Genomic DNA, 20,156 nt, shown 5'->3' with positions numbered 1-20,156 from the left:
TTCTTTATCTGACCTTTCGGACAACAGGGTCCTGAAATAGAGTCGCAGTGACATAGGCGCAGTCCAACGGGCCAGACAGCTGCGTCTGCTGTGGAAACCGTGGCTGTACACACATAATATACATGCATGTACTTCTTTTTTGCTTTTAATATAAAATGTTAAATTTGGATTCAGTTTTGAGGTGCAGATGCAAACAAGAGGAAATCGTGAGTTTGGATCTGTTCAAGTATTATAAAAAAATCTGCCTACCAGCACCTCTAAAGCTCACTAATTAATCTATCTAGTTTGTTTAATGCATTACAGAAATGTGCCAGACTATTTCTTGGCCATGGACAATAATTTCCTGGGAATGCCCTACATTTGGCAGAGTTACAGCCCAGCACACAACCCATCTCTGGTTGGATTAAACAAACAAAATTATTACAAGATAACAATATAATTTGTGAGCTTTCTGGTCAGCAAATTTTTTTTATCCTTGAACAGAGGCTAGCTGCTTCCCTTTGATTTCAGTCTTTATCTTAAGATAAACTAACAATCACCTAGTTTTAGCTTTATGTGTAAAGGAAAAACATGTAACTAACAAAAGAAAACAAGAAAGTGCATTTCCCAAAATGTGAAACTACTGTGAAACACCAAATTAGAAACCTTTTCATTGGAAGAGATGTAAAGATCTTGTGTATCTCCTGATGTCTCCCTCTGTCTGCCTTAATGCTTTCAGTGCAGCTTTGATGCTGTAAATTAGCATCCAGTGAGTCAGTCAATATACAATAACAGTATGTACTTGTCTTGCACCAATCTAGTTATGTGTTGGGAGTTACCTAGAGTCACCTAACGTCTTTTCCCATCTTTTGTCAATGGAACTGTTAGTTAATAGTTACATTGTCTCGTCTTTCCATGTTTGTTTCTTCACCTGACCTCCCATTTGACTCTCACTATCCACCATTATTTAGCTTCTCAACAAATGGTTTTCTTCTTTCTCTTTTTGCCCTCCTACTTTCCAGTCCTACAAATATCATAAAATGTTCAAATGACATTCATTCTTATAAAATCAAAACATGGATAAACAAGACTAGCACAACTTTGCAACGTCACCCTGGATGAACAATGTATCATTCAACACAAAACAGATGGTTTTAAAAATAAAAGTCTATCTTTATTCCTACTCTGTCTGTCATTATCTTCACCGACCCCCCACATCCTTCTCCTCCCTTCTGTTTAAGTCTTGGGGGCTATAAATATGTCAACGCCTTCTTGTGTATCAGTCCCACTCCCTCCTGCTCATATCACCCAATCACTAAAGCACTGCTATGTATCTGTACTTGCACTTTGTATGTTTGTGAAATTAGAAGACTTGACACTATTAAGAAATGTAAAACTGTAATTTATGATGAAACAATGAGTGTGTTTTTGTTTTACTATTTGTGTGTGTGTTTGTGTGTGTGTGTGTGTGTCCATGGGCGGAGTCAGTGATCACATGTAAAATCTGCTGTAGTTATCGTTGTCGGTATTCTTGCCACTATTCAGGGATCATCTCAAATTATTGTCTTTACTCTGAGTGGAGTGCCTCATGCCAGTCATAGTTCCTCCATTAACTGAATGTTTGTGCGTAGGTCTACAACAGAGGCTGCCTTGAATGCTTTACTGTATAATGTGTTGTGGTAAACCATTCCTCCTTGTTCATAAACTTATGCATGAAAGTGGGAACATCTCAATATGAGGTAATCGTTTTCACTGTCTCTCATCACAAGCAAGGTCAGCCACTTTATAGAGATGCCATACTACGACCACTACTTGGGTGTGGTCTAGGTTTGGTTTTACAAAACGACATTTGACATATTATTCACATAACTTCAATATGCATAGAACCCTTGAGGTTCAATGATCCAACACATTATCTGATCATTATTTTAGTTGCTTATTCTCATAGAGTTGCTGGTGTTTGACCTTGACATGATTTAAATACATATCCTTCTGATCTAAAGGCAGACACACTGCCATTGCACCCCAATGTCTACAGCTGTTTGCTGCAATGCCAATTTTGAGGGATATCATCCAACTCCTTGTGTTTCAGCATTGGAGCAAAACACAAATGTTTGTCACGATGGTGCTCTTCTTTAAACTTTAAATTCACTTACTCAATCATAAAGCACAGAAGGTGTTTGACCCTGACGTGATTTAAACACACAACCCTTCTGATCGGGAGTCAGGCGCTCTACCATTGCACCAGTGTCACCAGCTCACCAATGTGGTACACAAGAGGGATGCCTACTACTATTTGTGTATGATTTAGCAACTATCATGAAACCATATGGATGAAATCACACAAACACTCGTCACGTTGACATGATTAATTGATTTTAGTTTAGAAATGTTAATGATGAATCCAAAGTTAGTCAAAAGTTCTATTCACCTTATATATACTTCCTTTAGGCAACATTATTTAATTTAAGTTCTTAGACAAGTTCAGTTTGTAATTGGCTCCAAACACCTCAGAAACTCTTTATATAAAGAGTCATGTTGTAGTTCCAGTAGATACGCCGTCCTTAGACGTATAGATCGTATAACATTGAGCAGATGTGGTCATATAAAACTGGACCCTTTGAAGTTTGGGTACTGCAATCATAAATGCACTCAGACTGGAATACAAGTGTTTGACCTTGACGTGATTTGAACACGCAGCCTTCTGATCTGGAGTCAGACGCGCTACCATTGCGCCACAAGGTCCTGAGGTGGTAAAAATTAAGTTCAGTTTTTAACTGATCCCAAACACCTTGGACCCTCATTATCTAAAGTCATGTTGTTGTTGTTGTTGTGTAGACATATGATTCACACTACCCTGTAAAGCCTGAACCATTAAATAATTGTCAGAAATTGTAATTTATTTTTTAAACTGGAGTGTTAATTACAGAACCTAAAATAAATAAATATCAATTTGCATATATGAGTTTTAATCTGTCATTTCTGATACATCCGGTATTTTTGTGTAAATTAGTGCTCATAGTTTGTTTATCCTAAACCACCACAATCTTAAAGACATATAAAACACAACATTTTAACCCATTAAACTTTTTTCCTTTCCTTTAAATTTTTTATTTCAAACATACAAAACAACATTTTTTCCATATTGCACAACCAGGGCTGCTGCTAGCTAATTTGGTGCCCTAAGCGTAATTGCTTTGTGTTGCTTGCGGTTCTTTTTCCTTTTCTGTTGTCTTTTTGATGCCATTTTTTCATTGCTTTAGGGTTGATGTGTATCTGACTGGTCTATTCGAACAAACCACTGGGTGATGGGGGGAGCCAGGGCACCAAACAATGATGTATTGTTTTGAGAAAATGTTGCCTATAGTAGACTGATGATGGATATTACAGAATGGATTGATAATACATTTAAATAAAATATTAATCATTATGATCATCATAATTATTATTGTTAACCATTGTTAACTGCTAACCTGCAGCTCCTTCATTCACACACACACTCACTCGCTTGTCTCCCAAAGGAAATTACACTGTTCTTATAACATGATGATAATTGGGCCATTTTGGTTCCCCCTCCAGCTTCCAGTGCCCTACGCACAGCACTGTTAGTGTCGTCTTTGTTGTTGTGTCCTGTGTTAGTGTTGATTCCTCGACTTTTGCACTTGTCTAGTCTACACCTATATGTTATAAGTCTTCCACATCACTACTATTTTTTCTCAGTACAAATTGTAGTAGGTGTCCATTCCTCATCATCGTAGTTTAGCATCCGAAACAACAAGACACCTTAGCAAGACCACCATCACGATGTTGTTGGAGATACACCTTCAATTGATTCAAATTTCAACCCATCATATTGTCCAATCATAAATGTATACAGACTAACTGACAGTGTTTGACCCTGACATGATTTGAACACGCAACCTTCTGATCTGGAGTCAAACGCGCTACCATTGCGCCACAAGGTCCTGCTTCAGCTACTGTAGAGGAATGCTATACCACTACCTTTGTGTAGGGGAGGATATGGCATAAGCCACCGAACTCACGGGCTAAAATACACAACCCCTTGGCATGTTGTCATTGCAGAAGATAAGGCTTGATATGATTGAAATAACTTCAGTATTTGTTGATTGGCCAATTAGGTTATCTGAACATAAATACAGTGAGATATTGATACAGGATGTTTGACCCTGACGTGAACTGAACACACAAACTTCTGATCGAGTCAGAAGTGCTACCATTACGCTACAAGGTCCATAAGGAGTTACTGTTATCCCAATTTAGAGGTATGACCACTATTTGTGTTAGTGGCACTGAACGTGTTGGGCTCAATCACACGATTGTCATGTCAGAACATATACCCTCAATGGGGCATTGCCATGCTGTAAGAGTCTATTGCCAATGGAACACAACCACCAGATAGGAAACAAACATGTTACTGTTGCACCACATGTCCCCGGTTATTGGGCAATACACACTCAACTGAGTGAACTTGTACCACAGCATTAATGTTATGGCGTCATCTGGGGTGAAAACTTTACCTGCCATTACCAAAGCGAAATCATCCCAATTTCTAATCAATATTCCTTGTGAATTTATAATTCACGATACTTTGACTGTTAGTTTCTGTTACAACTCCATGTAGTGCATTCTGAGCAAGTATGAGTCACTAAACTGCAGTAGTTACAAAAGCAGTTTAATGCCAAGGGATGAACACAGCACCAAGTCTGAACACCAGTTCCCAGATTGTACTGAAAGTTCAAGTGTCAAGTTCATTTAGCTTAATGCAGTCTTCACTGTGCCAAGTAGCAAGTTTCTAGAACTCTCAACCAGATCACTTGCTGGCCCATTCCATTTCCTGAGGTAAATGTTACCATTTGGCTCAAGTGTAGGACACAACAGGTCAATGGGCTAGATAGTACACCATGTGTTTTAGGCTGTATCTAAAGTCAGTCAAGTTAGCCTCTGGTTAAACTTCAGACATCAATTGTTAAAATTCAGTTGGAGTGCTTAACTTTCAAATGCTGCTCAAGACTAGGGTGACCCTTGTATGAGCAAACTTGTCATAGTAGTTTAACCCTAATGCAAGTTTGCACATTGCAATCTGTCATACAAACATTCCACCTTCTGCAAGGGTGCCATTTCACAGACAAGTAAACTTAAAGCCAGAGTATTTGACAAATCTTTATTGAATTCAGAATAACCTTGTTCAAGTTGAAGATGGCAAACCTGAAAGACAAAGGCAACATTAGAAAGTTGTAAAACCTAGATCATTAACACATGCCTGTATCATAGCCACCTGCTGTTCAGCAAATGGGCTTGCTAACTCACCTGGGTGCAAGTTTCCCCATTCAATGTTTCACAGCACTCTTCACAGGTTGTCTAGGAGCCTTGATACTCTGTGGGGCTGCCAAGTCAGGGCTGAAGGTTTCAGTCTGTTGAGGAACCTGGTCGTAGTATCTCACATAGTGAGAGTCTTGCCAGCTGTCATGCCCCTGCTCATAGCTACTGCTTGAGTGAGTGACTGTGCCTGGAGGATACTGGCCGGTCAGGAACATGTAGTCGTAGTAAGGATATGGGCCCCAGCCTCTAGCCTGTGGTTGAGGTAAGCTTGTGTAGCCTTGTGGGCTTGTGTAGCTTTGTTCAGATGACACTAGCATAGGTGGTGGGGGAGGTGGCATGTAGCCTTGATCCTCTGTTTCATGCTGATAGTCACCATACTCAACGTTTTGCTCATACTGGGACAACTCTCCTGCTTGGTACATTGGTCCAGGAGGTGGGAGAGGTGGACTCACATACTCAGGGCTACTGGAGGCAACATGAAGGCCAGTTGGCACTTCATCACTTCCAGAGAAGAAACTCAGAGGTGCTACTGCCCAGGCAATTTCTGAGGACAAAAAAAAAAGATATAAATCCAAACCAGACTCCTCATGATCAGATTGCTGCTTAAAGCAGCAGGCCAAGCAGATATTTGCTAGCCATAAACATTTATATATTAAGTTGTTACCAGTTGTAGTACTGCATAAGCAGTAGGCATTTACCTCTTGGGCCAGGTTGGCTAGCAGTTCCTGGGTGTTGGAGAGCAGCTCCTGGGCCTGACACAGGGGCAGAAGGACTACCAACAGACATTGCTGGTTGTCTGTGTACAGCAGGCTGAGAGAAACTAGGCTCCTCTAGTGCAGGCTGATAAGATGCAGAGACACCACTAGGAGCAGCTCCAGGTGAAAACTGGCCAGAGGGTGCTCCCTGGTTAAAGTCAGCAGCGTTTGCATAACCTCCATAGTATGGTTCAGGATTACCGCCTAAGTACGAAAGGATATAACCTAATAAAACACTGAAACATGCATCATTTCACTAGAATGGATAATACTTTTACCTTTGAGAGGGCGGCAGCATACATCAACAATCAGCAAAGCAAAAAGGGAAGCCCTGAAACAAACAAGACAACATGAGCACATGCTTAGAACAACCAGGCAACTTAGAGGACCGTCAGCTACTTACCCTGAGATGAACTGTATCGCCATCATGATGACACCCAAGACTGAATACCTTCCCAAATGTGAAGGGTTTTAAATGCTGTCAGAGACAAGGCCTGACCAATTAGATCTTAATGAGTTAACGACAGACAGCTGCTGGTGAATGACTCTCCATAGGTGGATAAACCTTAAGCAATTAGTCTCCCACAACACAGGTGCACAGATTTTTTGGCTTCGCAAAGTTTGTGTCAGTTTGTGCAGAAGCTCAATGCAGAAATTAATTATATTTTATTTGTGTTTACTTTTCCTTTGTTTGGACACAATTTGTCACTTTGTAGAAATCTAATGATTCAGTCATTGATCCAGTCACTTATTTTAACATTGTACTTGTTTGGACTTTAACCAGATGTTTTAAACTGTGTGGGTAACACTATTATGTTTTACCAGACTAAATTAGGTGGTAAACAGAAAAGAAAAATAAAGTTTATATTTTAGATTCTTCAAAGTACAACTTTTTGGCTTTGACGGCAGCTTTGAGTACCCTTCTCTCCTCTCTCAGTCAGCTTTGTCAGATACCCACCTGGATAGACTTTCAATTAACAAGTGGTATTGTGTCAAAAAGAAAAAGAAAAAGAAATTAATGAGATTTCTCTCCTTAATATGTTTCAGACCATCAGTTGTATTGTTTAGAGGCAGTGTTGGCATACAGACAATCGCCCTATTCAACTGTAGTAATCCATATTGTGGCAAGAACTACTCAGCTAAGTAAAGAGAAACGACAGTCCATCATTACTTGAAGACATAAAGTTCAAAGATCTACATCAACTGTTCAAGTCAGGCCTTCACGGCCTGCAAAGAAACCACTAGTGAGAAGGACCAAGAGGTAGAAGAGAATTGATTGGACCAAAAAACAGTGCAATTCTGTACTTTGGTCTGATGAGTCCAAATTTGAGATTTTTGGTTCAGTGGCGTGTCTTTCGTGAGATGCAGGGAAGGTGATTGGATGGAATCTGCAATGACACAAAACACACCCCTAGGTGACCAAGGACCAAGGAAAGTGATAGAGCGCTGCATCATATGACCTGTCCTCCAAAATCACCTAACCTAAACTAGTGTAGGTCCTGTATATGTCACGCCTTCTCTCTTACATCAGTTTAATGAAATCAATCCAGCCACTGTGGCTCAGACAGCACATTGTATGTTCCAGAAGATGTAAATTATCTGGGTAAAACTAAAGTATTCAGATAAAAGTAGCAGCACTTCAATATATTCTTTATTTTATTCCATTGCAAACAGAAGTAATCATTATGCACTAAGTGTAGGCCTGTGGCCAATGTAAAGCGATGATGTTGGAATGTTGAGTTGACATCTATAGGAATCATATCATTAATTACACTTGACATGTTTTATTTATTAATTATACAGAATCTTAATCTGCAAATACTGTATCTAGCTGTAATATTGATGTAGTGAAGTCTGAAATGACCTAAAACAGTTTATGAAATCTGTGCCGTACTTGAAAGAATACACTTAATTACTCTCCACCACTAGTGTAGGGTCTATTTATCATTACATTTCAATATCAAACATGTTTTATTAATGAGAGATAATATTGTCGCTTTCAAAAGGCAGTGTAATTTTATTAAATGGTCACACGGTGGCGCCAACACACTAAACAATCCAAGTGTGAATTCATTCAGTGTTTCATCCTAAATTCTGTAAATTTGGTTTGTATTTATTGTTTACATTTACTTGTGCGAACATATTGCTTATCAGACTTCATGAGGTGTTGCAGCTGTAGTCAAACAAATCTCCAAAGTGGGCGCTGGACCTGGAGGAAGCTTTGAGACCAGAGATGGGAGCGACACAGCAGCAGACTCTGATCCCCGCCCACCCTGCGAGCTGAGGCCGCAGCGTGAGGATCTTCCCCATCGGGTCCTCACATCTTAAGGGACGAACAATATGTGGATGGTATGGACAATGGGGTCGCTGTAGGAGGGCATAACACCGCGTAAGTATGCATCCTGCCATGAAAAGACATCAGACAGCTATAGACTGTAAATAGATCAGAGGAGCTGTCTTCTCTGTGATCCCATGCATGATTTCTAGTCACAGGCTACACCTTATTGCAGGATTTTAACGTGGGATCCAGTTCAGAGTGGGCAGCAGCCCACAGCATGATTTGCAAACATTGCACCACGTAGCAATCACATCTGCTGCAATGAAATCAACAAGAAGGAGACATAACAACTGCGAGCCTTGTGTGATCTTATCCACCCAGATCACATTCAGACACCTTTAATCACACTTAGTCATCCTGTTGTAATGTTTTAAGTGTAATGCGAGAGTCTCACCATTATACAATATGCACTGGAGCTTGGTCAAGTCTTTAAATCAACTGCAGCTGAGTAGTCTTACTGTTTGCATCCTGATTTCTCTAGGTTTAGTCTGTCTGCTGCTAGCAGTAATTCTTCTTAATACAAAACATTATCTGCTTGTGACCCCCTGACACAGGTTGCATCTTTATAAGTTGCCATTTCTAGAGTCATAGATTCATCTTATAACCTCTTGTGGCTAAACTTTGTAGACTGTTTTTTTTAAATGTAACCAAACTTACAGTATATATAATAATATAATAATAGATAAATAAAATATGCAGTTCACTTTGAACATTAGAATATGATTAAACAACATATTTTTAACTGGTGGGGTCACAAAAATTGGAGACATGAAATTGTGTTACAGAAGAGTTTGAGAAAATGCTTTAACACACACCTGGTTACACAATAACCAGGTGTGTGTTTAAGCCACTCACTGACTAGATAGACATAGACTATTAGTTAATTCCTTCCAAGTTCCGACACATTCATCTCAGTACATTTTATTGAAAGTTTTATTAGTTCAACTAAATAAAAAAATACACTATACACACCAAAGCTATCCAGCATACACAGTGCAATAAACATCCACGTTCAAACACTATAATTAGGAAACTCGTGGTATCAGAGCAAATCTCGTCACCAGATCTTATAAGTCATGTGCATCATTTCGTCTTTACCTCTCTCCTCCACTGTAACATTTTTAGAAAGAAGAAGTAGTGAATGACATGGAGAAAGAGAGTTCCCCACTTTGGCTCTACTCTGGCATCATTTTCTAAAAAAAAAAGAAAAAAACAGGATATTGACATCTGACCATTAGCTGTCCTAGAAGTTGCTGATGTTGCCACTTTTCCTCTTGGCACGATGGCAGAGTTTGTTTGACTTCTGGTTATGAAACCTGCACACATACACAAACACACACACACTTTTAACCCTTAATAGCATAACGTATCCCCTCGCTACCAATTCTATACTGTATGTAATCATCTACATGACTGTTTCTCCAGCTATAGTACGAGTACCACTGCTGGTATGTGACCTACCTGTAGTGGTACTTGGAGGAATTTAATTAATTATTTTAAAAAACATATTATACTATTAAAATACTACAAAGGTTCTCATGAAAATAAACTATGGGATTGCTGGAATGTAATTTAAAATAAGTTTTGCATTTCCAGGTTTGGTTTCATTATTCTGCTAAGTAGTCACGTTCTTGCCTGTTGCACACATACATACTCAAAAAGATAATAAGCGAAGGTGAAACAACTGGTTCAAAAACTCAAAGCAATTGTCGCTCCAAGCTGGAAAAATCAGGAATAGAAGCGTGGATTAGGAGTACCAGTTTCATTCAGGATTCAGCTGTTATTTAATGTCGGTCATAATGGTGATACTTTCTAATATTTTCTGAGGTGGTTCACTGTGTAAAACGTCTGAGAAACACTGATCATAATAAGTAAGTTATTTTAACCAAATCCCTAAAACCCTTAGGCAATGAAGCCTTCTTTAACCTAAATCTTGCATGCAGTTATCATTTGATTCTTTGGACTTGCATTCATTGAGTAATCTGATGAAATACGACAAAGTTGAGCTGAGAGGAATAATCTCTACTGAGCAACTGAGAAAACAATCTCCACTCAAGGTCCACTTGCTTGTTTATTCTAGAGGTTTAAAGGTAAGGTCAAAGTGCTGTAGATCATGATACTTTATCCATCAGTCTGAACACTTTTAGTACATGTAAAGTGATCCATGTTGATTTGAGTTGATGTGTGGTTTAATGTAAGAATATGTAGCAGTGCAGCACAGTGTCATTTATGTGTTTTTTTGGACAGTAATAGGCTGTATCAGGAGGCTGTATCAAGGCAGCTGCTTGACGGATAAACGTATTGTTGGTTTAGGTGTCATGGGATTGCATGATAATGATAAAAAAAGATAAAATGATGCCAGCGTTATCCTTTAAACTATATTGACTCTGTGTTGTGACTATAGAAGTCATGTGGTTCAAAACCTTTCTTGGTATTTCTTTCGAAGTAGTATGTCTGTCTCTAGGATACATACACACCCACACATTGACATATGTAGTGAGTTGATAACTTTGGGTCAATATTTTTGGGAAGTGTGTAGAAGCTTGCGTGTCACACAGGGTCTGTGTGTGTGTGTGTGTCTGTGTGTCATGTGATCATGTGATGATTATGGTAAAACATACATTCTGAGTTTTTGTGAGTGGTATTGTAGTTCAAGAAAGACCTCCAGCACTGATTTACATCTCTGACCTTTAGTTGCCAGTGACTGCTTCCTCAACCCCCAGGAGCCTTAAAATAATGCTTTAATCATTAATATTTAATGAAGATGTTTATGGGAATGCGATAAAATACGGTAAAAACATTGTGTACAATTATGTTGTTTTGTAACATAATTTTAAAATGATCCAATTTTAGAGACTGTACTCTTGAAGGTTTCACTCTCAGTGCAGTAAAATGTTTGCTTGTTTAATTTAGCACACTCAGAACCAAAATGACATTAAACATGATTAATAACATTACCCTGCCGACCCTGATAAGGATAAGCAGTTACATAAAATGGATGGATGATTTGACCTTGTCACGATAGATCATATGATTCAGTTTATTAAAGGAATAATTCAGCCATTATTGTATTGCACTTGAAGACCAGACAGAGGTGACCTGACTTTGGATGAATTAAAAAAGTATAAATTGATTTACAGACATAAATCAACAGGTGTATGTGAGTCCAAATTCAATTTCTGTATCTCCTACATCTAACTTTTAACTTCATCTCAGGAGACACAGAAGAGGTAATTGTGAGTTTTTCCTCCTGGGAAGTCCTGAGTTACTCTACCAGCGTTACAGCCTGGCCAGCAGTGATAATGCTTATCAGGGTGTTCATATGGACACAGTTATGACCAAAAGGGCCCGTACAGAGTTGAGAGTTTCCACATGGCGCCAGTTTCCACAAGTTATTTCTTGTGTCAGTCACGTGACCTGATTTATAAACCAGTCGATCCAGCACATCCAGTATCCACATCTGGATCACGTCTCCTATCCTCAGTGCCACCGTTGTTTGGCTTATGGGAGTTACATCGGGCTGTTTATTTTCTTCAGTCGCTAGCTGAGGAGAGTCTCTGCTGCACGTAAAATAAGAGTGACTGAGAAAGAGAAAAACATCACAGAGGGAGGGAACTGGTGAGGAAGAGGAAGGAAACAAGCCTATATAAAGAAGAGAGTGAGGCAAAAGAAGATAGGTGTGGTTTGTGAGGACATTTGGGGAGAACCACAGACGCTGAACTGTGAGTAGTAGAGAGCTGTAAACTGTGCATACAGAGTATTACAACTTGCATTTAGCTTGTTTTTTTTTTTTTTACCTCTTTGTGGTTTTACTGGAGGTGTTTGAATGTTTCAATTGACTCCTTGTGTTGTTAGAATTGTTTTATGATCATCTAGTACCTCACTAAAGACACCTAACTTTTGGATTTATGCAGAAGTTGGGTTTGGTCCAGTTGTTTGGACTGCAACAGGAAATTTGGTTCCCAGATGTTTCCAGTTTTAGCTTTTGCTCTAGTTCTTGCTTGTGTAACTTTTTCCATTTAAGTCAGTTTCTTGTTTTATATGAAAACAAGTAAGTTGTTGTTTTGAACATGCAGACCTCATGTCTGCTCATGTCAGTGCTTAAAATATCAGAAAATTAATTTCATTTCTCATTTCTTTTTCTTTTTTTTTTTTTTGTCAGGTGCAGTGACAGAAGCCATCAGTCTGCATGAGTGTGTCCATGCAGGTAAAAATTCAGTCTTTGTGAACTACCTGCCTGTGTGTGTGTGTGTGTGAGTGTGTGGGACCATGTCGGGGTCTGAGAAGAGCTTTAGGGTGCGACGGTACTTCACCTTCGCCACAGGACTGGTGGAGTGTCTGTGTTTCGCTGGAGCCGTGTTCGGATGGGCTTCGCTTGTTTTTGTCCTGAAGACGGAGGGCTACTTCAGTTCTCTGTGCGTCAACACCACAGAAAGCAATGGAACGCATTTCGTAGGTCAGTTTGATATCCACACCTCCACCTCTGGTTGTCTACAGAAATTATCCAATACATTTATGCTGCAAAAAAGTTTGACATTGTTTTTCTAAGCATGTAGTTTCCTAATCAGCTTATCACCTCTCTGGCCTATTGTTAAACCTGTTGAACCACATGCCTCTTACCAATGTTCTTTTTTAGATTGCAGTGGACAGTATGAGCAGTTCTCCCTTGTTTTCACCATCGCCTCCTTTATGAACAATTTCCTGACACTGCCTAATGGCTTCCTCTTTGACCGGTTTGGTACCACAGTGGCTCGGCTTTTTGGAATGTAAGTCCAACAACAACAACCTTAATTACTTCTTAAGAGTAAATGGTCAATGGATTTTTTCCATGTAAGTCAAATATGGTTACTCAGTAGGGGAACCCATCTAGTAAACTAGACTAGTAAAGAACAACAACAAGAAGAAACTGAGCAACAAGTGAGAGGTGAGAGAATAATTTTTCCTCCTTGGTTGCTCTGAATGTCACTCAGACCAGAGGAGTGATAATCCAGCAACAATCTGATTTTCTTTCGCATCATCTAAAATCACTATGTGGATTGATTTTTAGGAAGATTTGATTGGTTTTGATACTTCCCAAGCTTTACAAATATACAGAAAAACTCAGAAATAGTACATCTAGCAAGGATTAAACACCAAGATATGATTTCAAAGAGTGTGTTTTATTTTGAAGTCCAATATTTAGCTTTAAACAGTAGCATTTTTTAATTATTCGATCTCTGCACAACAGTGAAACTCAAAGTATCTGACAGAACTTGAAATGAAATATTAATTGATTTGAATCAACTCTGACTTTTCACTCTACACCCTATAACATCTAGTTATATGACACTATAGCGTACATATGACTTTGAAAAAGTTACCACAGAGTAACTCGTCATCTGTGACATAAAAAAATAAATCCGCACAAAAAGTAAGACAGCTTGTTAACTAGCTTAATAGACACGGTGAGTTCTCATACTTTTAAAACAACGTAGAGCAACTCTTTTTTGTGAATTATTTGTGTTTGTAACAGGTTGCTTGTTTGTTGATGCAGTAATAACCCAGGAGAGTCCCATTGAGATCAAGAATCTTGTTTTTAAGGGTGTCCTGGCCAATAGATAGATAGAAACACAGGTGCACACAGAAACAACTACTGAAAAACTAAACATAACAAAGAGAGCCATGGGCTGCAGCAACCACCTGTTAAACCGTTAAACACATTATCACTAGAGACAGATGGGCTTCTGTCCCCCTTGGCTGTCACTCTCTTTGCTTGTGGTGGCTGAGTTAATGCTGCCATGTAAGGAGGCAAATTGCTGTAATTTCAGTCTGTCTCTGGTATTTCCCTTGTGAGGGATTCCTAAATCTGTTTGCTTGCTGTAACAGTTGTTTTCTCACATGGAGGCGAGAAGATTGGATTGTTAGTGTTGGTGTGAATGTGGAAAAATATACCGCACATGTTCCAGTAAAGTGAAAAGGACAGGAAAAGCGAAAAGGGAGGAGGCCGCGCATGAAGACAGAGAGGTTAGAATAGCTCACTGGAGGGATGTTATGTAAAGAAGCTGAGGTCTCCACACAGCAACAGACAAATGAATGAAGATGCATACCAAAGCTACTGAGGCCTCACAGCAACAGCAAGCACAAAAATGCTTTATAAGAAAAGAGAGTGAAGAAAACAAAGCTGTAAAAGGGCAAACCTACAAAACTGAAACTAGAAAGACTGACTGATTAAGAAATATATATATCTCAAGAGTATTAATCACCAGAGGATGGAGGAATGTCAGTTATGTTTCATTTGTTAGTGCAGCTGTTCAGACCCTGTGACTAAGAAGTCCTCCCTCAGAGTTTATGTCTATCATATACTATAACACCATGCCCAGAGTTTATTGCCCCAGATATATCTAAATCCACAATAACAAACTGAAGTCCAGCCATATGTTTTCACTAAAAGAGGGTGGAGGGAAAATAGTTGGACGGCAAGTGGTGGCAAGTAGTGATTTGGCTGGATCTTTGCTCAGGGTGGGCTTAGAAAAGGAAATTAAAGTCGGTCAAAAGTTCTCCAAACAGCAGCAGAAGAACGTGTGTTCTTTAACGTTCCCATTATGCCAATAACATAACACTAATTTCTCTCCCCCTACAGATCACTTTACACTACGGGCACCTTGATGATAGCCTTTGTGACTCCAGGTGAAAAACATTCTTCTGTCTCTCTTTGTATCTTTGGTTTGTGTTCTCTTAGACCATTATTGTCCATAACTGATGTTACCGCTGACTCAACTCTACTCTGACTCTTTCTTTTCCCATCAGCCGCGTCCAACCTGCTCTTCGCCGCTATGTCCCTTCTGGCAGTGGGTGGCATCTTGTTTCTGATCACCAACATGCAGGTACTGAAGCTGCCATTCAGATACAAACAGATTCAAAACACAACTGATTAGTTTTGATTGAGCTGCCATGATCTAGAAACACTAACTTAAAGGTCCAGTGTTTAGGATTTAGTTGCATCTAGTGGTGTAATCGCTGCATTGCAATCTCCTCACATCACCCTCGTCTACCTAGTATAAAGGAGAGAAACACTTGACATAGAATATAAAAAGGATAATGATAGATATAAAAGGATAACTTTTAAGTCACAAAAACAAAAAGCTTATTATTTTCTGGTGATTATACATGCATGAAAACAAACATTATGAATATTATATTCCATGTCTGCCTGAAAAGAGAGGCCCCAAATCTTACACACTGGACCTTTAACCATTTTGTGGAAAACTGGCAGGAAACTGTGGTTGTAAGAGCTTTTTTTGGAAGTGACTGAAGTTCAAGATCTTAGTGTCAGATTTTAAAAAAGTTCAGATCTGGAACACAAACAAACACAGAGAGTCTCTCATAAATGCTGCTTTGTTGTTGGCTGCAGACCTATTCACAGACCAAGCTCATTATTCTTACCACACAGACACACAGACACACACACACACACACACACACACACACACACACACAAAACCCCTCTTCTGGGAAACTGTGGCGTTTAATGAGGTTGAATGAAGTCCAAAACCACATGCTCATATCCAAACAGACAATTAAACTCAGCAAGAGCTCATTTTACCTTGAATGACAGCATGGTGTATGCAAACGGAAACCACACAGACACTTAACATTCATTTGTTTTAATAAATTGACATTTCTTCATTTCCTGAAGGTTGGAAACCTGTTCGGCGCACGTCGCTCCACCATCATCACTCTCTACAATGGAGCCTTCGATTCTTCCTCAGCACTTTTTCTTGTTATCAAGGTGAGAAACATGGACAGGATACAGGATATATTTAGACCGATCATCCCCACTTCACCCCGTTTTATCTCCTCCTGCAGTTGTTACACGAGACTGGCATCTCGCTCCGTGCCTCCTTCCTCTTTCTGTCCGCCTGCAGTGCCATTCACCTGTTCAGGACTTTCTTCCTGCTGCCAAGAAAATTCATTCCTCACCCGCTGCCTGATGGCTACACATACGGGTACGAACACAGACATCACACACAGCTCATGCATGCTTCAGGGACACATCAAGTGTAAATTATTCTCTGTTATTCTGTTAATGCATCACGCATCCTGCACAGCTTACAGTACACACCAGGGTCCAAAAAAACTATTTAAACAATCCAATCAAAAACAATGAGCTTCCCGCATCCAAATCAACTCTGCAAATACACTTTGCAGTTATTGAAAGTCTCAGTTTACAGCACATTATTTCATCACATCATTGTCCCTATCAAAGAACTCCCATAATCTACATAATGTCTGTGGCTGACCCTCTGTGACCTTTGACGTTTGTCAGGATAACTTGTGGTAAATCAAAAAATCTGGGCTCAGAGCAGACAACAGCAAATGGTGAAACACCGAGGAAGTACGACAACGTGAGCGACGTCCCTGTGAAACAAGGTGTGTGTTTACTGTGATTGTCGTAAGATTACTAGAATTATGTTTCATTTTTATACCTTTTTCTTGACTTTCTTGTTTTCTCTTCTTCATTGATCTCTGTTGTCTCTCTCAGAGAAGACATTCCGTGAATGTTTTCTGTCCAGGTTCTTCTTGTGGCACCTGCTCTGGTTGTCTGTAATGCAGCTCAGACATTACCTCTTCATTGGCACCCTCAACCCCATGCTACAGCGGCTGACGGCGGGAGAGCCTTCCCTGGGTAAATACACACAAACACTACATGAAGTTGTCACAGCCTTTGCAAAGATGGACGTTTGTGCAAACCTTCCTCATTAGGTAATCATCCTCTCCTAAGCAAGACAAGTTCAGTGAAGACTTACCAGTTCCCTGTATCAATATTATGATATGAGCAAGAAGCTGCTGTAAAAGTATTGGAAATAATGGTTTAAAATCCCTCCAAAGTTGCCTAAAGAGTGGAAGAGTGGATGTAACCTGCCTTTGTGATCTCTTATGTCATATTCAGGCAGAATTGTTTTATTCTGTTTTGTTTCTCTGCAGTGAGCCAGTACATTAATGCCTTTGCCATAACTCAGCTGTGCGGAGTGCTGTGTGCTCCTTGGAACGGACTCATCATGGACAGACACAAAGGCAAACCTCGTGCTGCAGGTAGCATACTGATATTATAATTAAGCCCAACAGGCTTCATATTCATCCTCATCTTATATAACTGTTCGTTAGGTTGTGCAAACATTTACAATGTAAAATAAGGAAAGATAAACAGGACTGAGTTTTAACTACAAAATGGGAAACACTGAACTATAAATCCTAAACCACAACAATAGTTTATTTATAAAAAATTCCCCCCCAAAGGTCTGTTAAATCTGGTACAATTTGGAGGTACTTTACTGGTCTGGATGAGTGAGCCAGGGTTTATACTGTGCAGATTAGAGTTGATAAGATCATGATCAGTTGCAGGTGTTTCAGAAGATTGCAGAGAGAGAGAGGAATCAGGATGCTATGCCAAGGAAGGGGGAGAATAACAGGAAAACAAACGGGGAAAAACAGGAAAACAGAGAAAACAAGAGAGAAACACAGGGAAAGCAACAGTGTTGATTAAACTTAACTAATAGATCTCCGTATTTACACTGTATATATTTTACATTGAGGCCTAATCTAGCCATGGCTGCTTATTTCCCAGATTTGTACTTTCTTTCTGCTAGAGGTTGCTGTCGTCAGTGAAATTTGGCATTTAGCTGGAATAAAAGCTTTGTTCTCTTTTTTTGGATGAACAGGTGTGTGTTCACATTTGTGTGTGTCTGTTTGCAGGAGAGAGTGAACAGGAGGCAGATCTGAGGTCCTCGGTGCTTTCCCTTTCCCTGACAGCGCTGCAGTGTGTACTGTTCTCAGTTTGTGCCTCCACCCCATACCTGCCGCTTCAGTACCTCACCTTCATCCTGCAGGTGCTCAACCGATCTTTCCTTTACGGCGGCAATGCAGCCTTCATCAGTATTGCGTGAGTATAAAACACAAACATGCACAGCTCAGACTTAGAGACAGTAAACAGTAAAACTAAATATATAAAGTAAAAGTGTGCAGGGGGTGGCTGGCATTGTCAATAATGTCCAGCAGTTTGTCCAGTGTCCTCCTCTCTGCCACCAGAGACCCTAACCCTAACCCGACAACAGACCTGATCAGTTTATCCAGTCTGGAAGTGTCCTTCTTAGATGTGCTGCCCCCCCCAGCACACCACAGTGTAAAAGAGGACGCTGGCAACCACAGACTGGTAAAACATCCACAGCAGTTTGCTGCAGATGTTGAAAGACCGCAATGTCCTAAGGAAGTACAACCCAGAGGTGTTGCTGCAGCACATGACGTTTTTATAACTAAAATAAATAATCAGGCAACTGCACAAACACTCAGCGGTGAGGTGCTACAGTCATATTACAGCTAACAGTTCAGTTTATTAATTTACTGTTCAATAGGTAATCACAATAATGTCTCAGAAAGCTTTACATATCACAATATACACATTTATTTGTTAAATAATAAAATGATTGAACATCACGTCACAAAAAAAAGCAGAGAAATCAATGAAAGTGTTACTTAGCAACTCAAGTAAGACAAATAAAAATCTGAATTTGAACTCACTTTGCAGTGAAACATTCATAGTTAAATGCTGGTATATAAACAGATAATGAATGACAGCTGTGATTATATGCAAATATATCTCTGTAAAATATGACAGTTCATTATGTGTGCACAAATGAGAAAAGTGTCTTTAAGAAATATTTGTACATCTTTTCTACACATAACATATTTTCCATCTTCTCTTTGCTATGTGTGTGCTTTGGTGCATGTGTGTGTGTGTGTGTGTGCTTTGGTGTATGTGTGTGTGTTTGTATGTGTGTGTGTAGTTTCCCATCATGCCACTTTGGGAAGCTGTATGGTCTGGTCATGGCTCTGTCTGCAGTGTTTTCTTTGCTGCAGTATCCCTGCTTTGCTCTGGTGAAAGGAGCTCTGGATGGAGACCCATTATATGTGAGTACATTACATAACTGTATACAACTGTAAACTTCATCTACTGTACTCACTCTGGTCCTTCTCTTTCTGTTATCACCATTATCCATAATATCTCCTCTCGTTGTTTCCTCCTTTCCTCCGTGTCTGCAGGTGAACATTGCTCTGACGCTGCTCAGCATGCTCGCCTTTATCCATCCCCTCTCTGTCTATCTGCACTGTCGAAGTGCCCAGCGAGCTAAAAACAGTCAGAGCAACAGAGAAACAACCAGGACTTAAAATGTCCCTACTGACACTGTTACCTCTTCAGTTTGATTGATTTGTAGTGCCTGTATGGCGGTGTTGTGATGCCACGTGTATTTGGCATATAAGTGCTTATAAGTGCAGTTTGGGCCATAATCATTAAGAACTTCTTGTTTGCCGCTTTCTGTAGTTGACACGCATAACCTTTTACATAGCTATACATCCATCCATCCATTATCTGTAATCGCTTATCCTCATCAGGGTCATGGTGGGGCCAGGGGCCTATCCTAGCTGACTTTTTGACCCTGGGCAAGTTTCCAGCTTATCACAGGGCGCATAGAGACAAACAAACCATTCACAATCACATTCACACCCAGGCCCAATTTAGAGTCACCAATTAACCTGTTAAAGTCCATGTAAAGGCAATTCTGAGATTTCTTTCTAAATACATTGAATATGTAAAAATAAACAATAAAAAAATAAAAATAAACATAAAATTGCTGCTTGACTGCTCCCACGAGTGGGCGTGGCTGAGAATACGACTCATTTTTTATATTTCATAAACATGGCGATATTTC

General features: G+C 39.7%; 2 protein-coding genes and 2 non-coding genes across 7 annotated transcripts; 1 reads left to right on the top strand and 3 right to left on the bottom strand.

The window, feature by feature from the left end:
• Positions 1-2,652: 2,652 nt before the first annotated feature.
• Positions 2,653-2,724, bottom strand: trnaw-cca (transfer RNA tryptophan (anticodon CCA)). The gene has a single exon. It is a non-coding gene; the product is annotated as a tRNA-Trp (tRNA).
• Positions 2,725-3,872: 1,148 nt separating this feature from the next.
• trnaw-cca (transfer RNA tryptophan (anticodon CCA)) lies at positions 3,873-3,944 on the bottom strand. The gene has a single exon. It is a non-coding gene; the product is annotated as a tRNA-Trp (tRNA).
• A 1,198-nt stretch (positions 3,945-5,142) lies between these two features.
• LOC104922629 (hypothetical protein) lies at positions 5,143-6,545 on the bottom strand. Its single transcript, XM_010735510.3, has 5 exons — positions 6,478-6,545; positions 6,353-6,405; positions 6,018-6,278; positions 5,308-5,863; positions 5,143-5,205 (listed from the first exon to the last, which is right to left on the bottom strand). Exons 1-4 carry the CDS (start codon positions 6,501-6,503, stop codon positions 5,328-5,330), a joined length of 876 nt encoding a protein of 291 aa, XP_010733812.3. The 5' UTR covers positions 6,504-6,545; the 3' UTR covers positions 5,143-5,205; positions 5,308-5,327.
• A 1,708-nt stretch (positions 6,546-8,253) lies between these two features.
• On the top strand, positions 8,254-19,915 carry slc43a3b (solute carrier family 43 member 3b). 4 transcript variants are annotated; one of them, XM_019274417.2, is made up of 13 exons: positions 8,254-8,463; positions 12,581-12,868; positions 13,049-13,178; positions 15,032-15,078; positions 15,199-15,275; positions 16,088-16,180; positions 16,258-16,397; positions 16,718-16,821; positions 16,934-17,077; positions 17,377-17,484; positions 18,145-18,331; positions 19,233-19,356; positions 19,489-19,915. In XM_019274417.2, the coding sequence occupies exons 2-13, from the start codon at positions 12,682-12,684 to the stop codon at positions 19,612-19,614; spliced, it is 1,467 nt and encodes a 488-aa protein (XP_019129962.2). In that variant the 5' UTR covers positions 8,254-8,463; positions 12,581-12,681; the 3' UTR covers positions 19,615-19,915. The 4 variants fall into 4 exon arrangements, with proteins under 4 accessions (XP_019129962.2, XP_019129960.2, XP_010733813.3 ...); XM_019274415.2 differs by having other exon boundaries at positions 12,575-12,868; XM_010735511.3 differs by lacking the exon at positions 8,254-8,463 and adding an exon at positions 11,618-12,134 and having other exon boundaries at positions 12,575-12,868.
• Positions 19,916-20,156: the final 241 nt, after the last annotated feature.

The sequence above is a fragment of the Larimichthys crocea genome, chromosome I (assembly GCF_000972845.2).
Source record: "Larimichthys crocea isolate SSNF chromosome I, L_crocea_2.0, whole genome shotgun sequence".
In the NCBI taxonomy this organism is placed as follows: domain Eukaryota; kingdom Metazoa; phylum Chordata; class Actinopteri; family Sciaenidae; genus Larimichthys; species Larimichthys crocea.
Note: the sequence above shows the minus strand (reverse complement) of the source record. Positions and strands in the feature narration are given on the sequence as shown.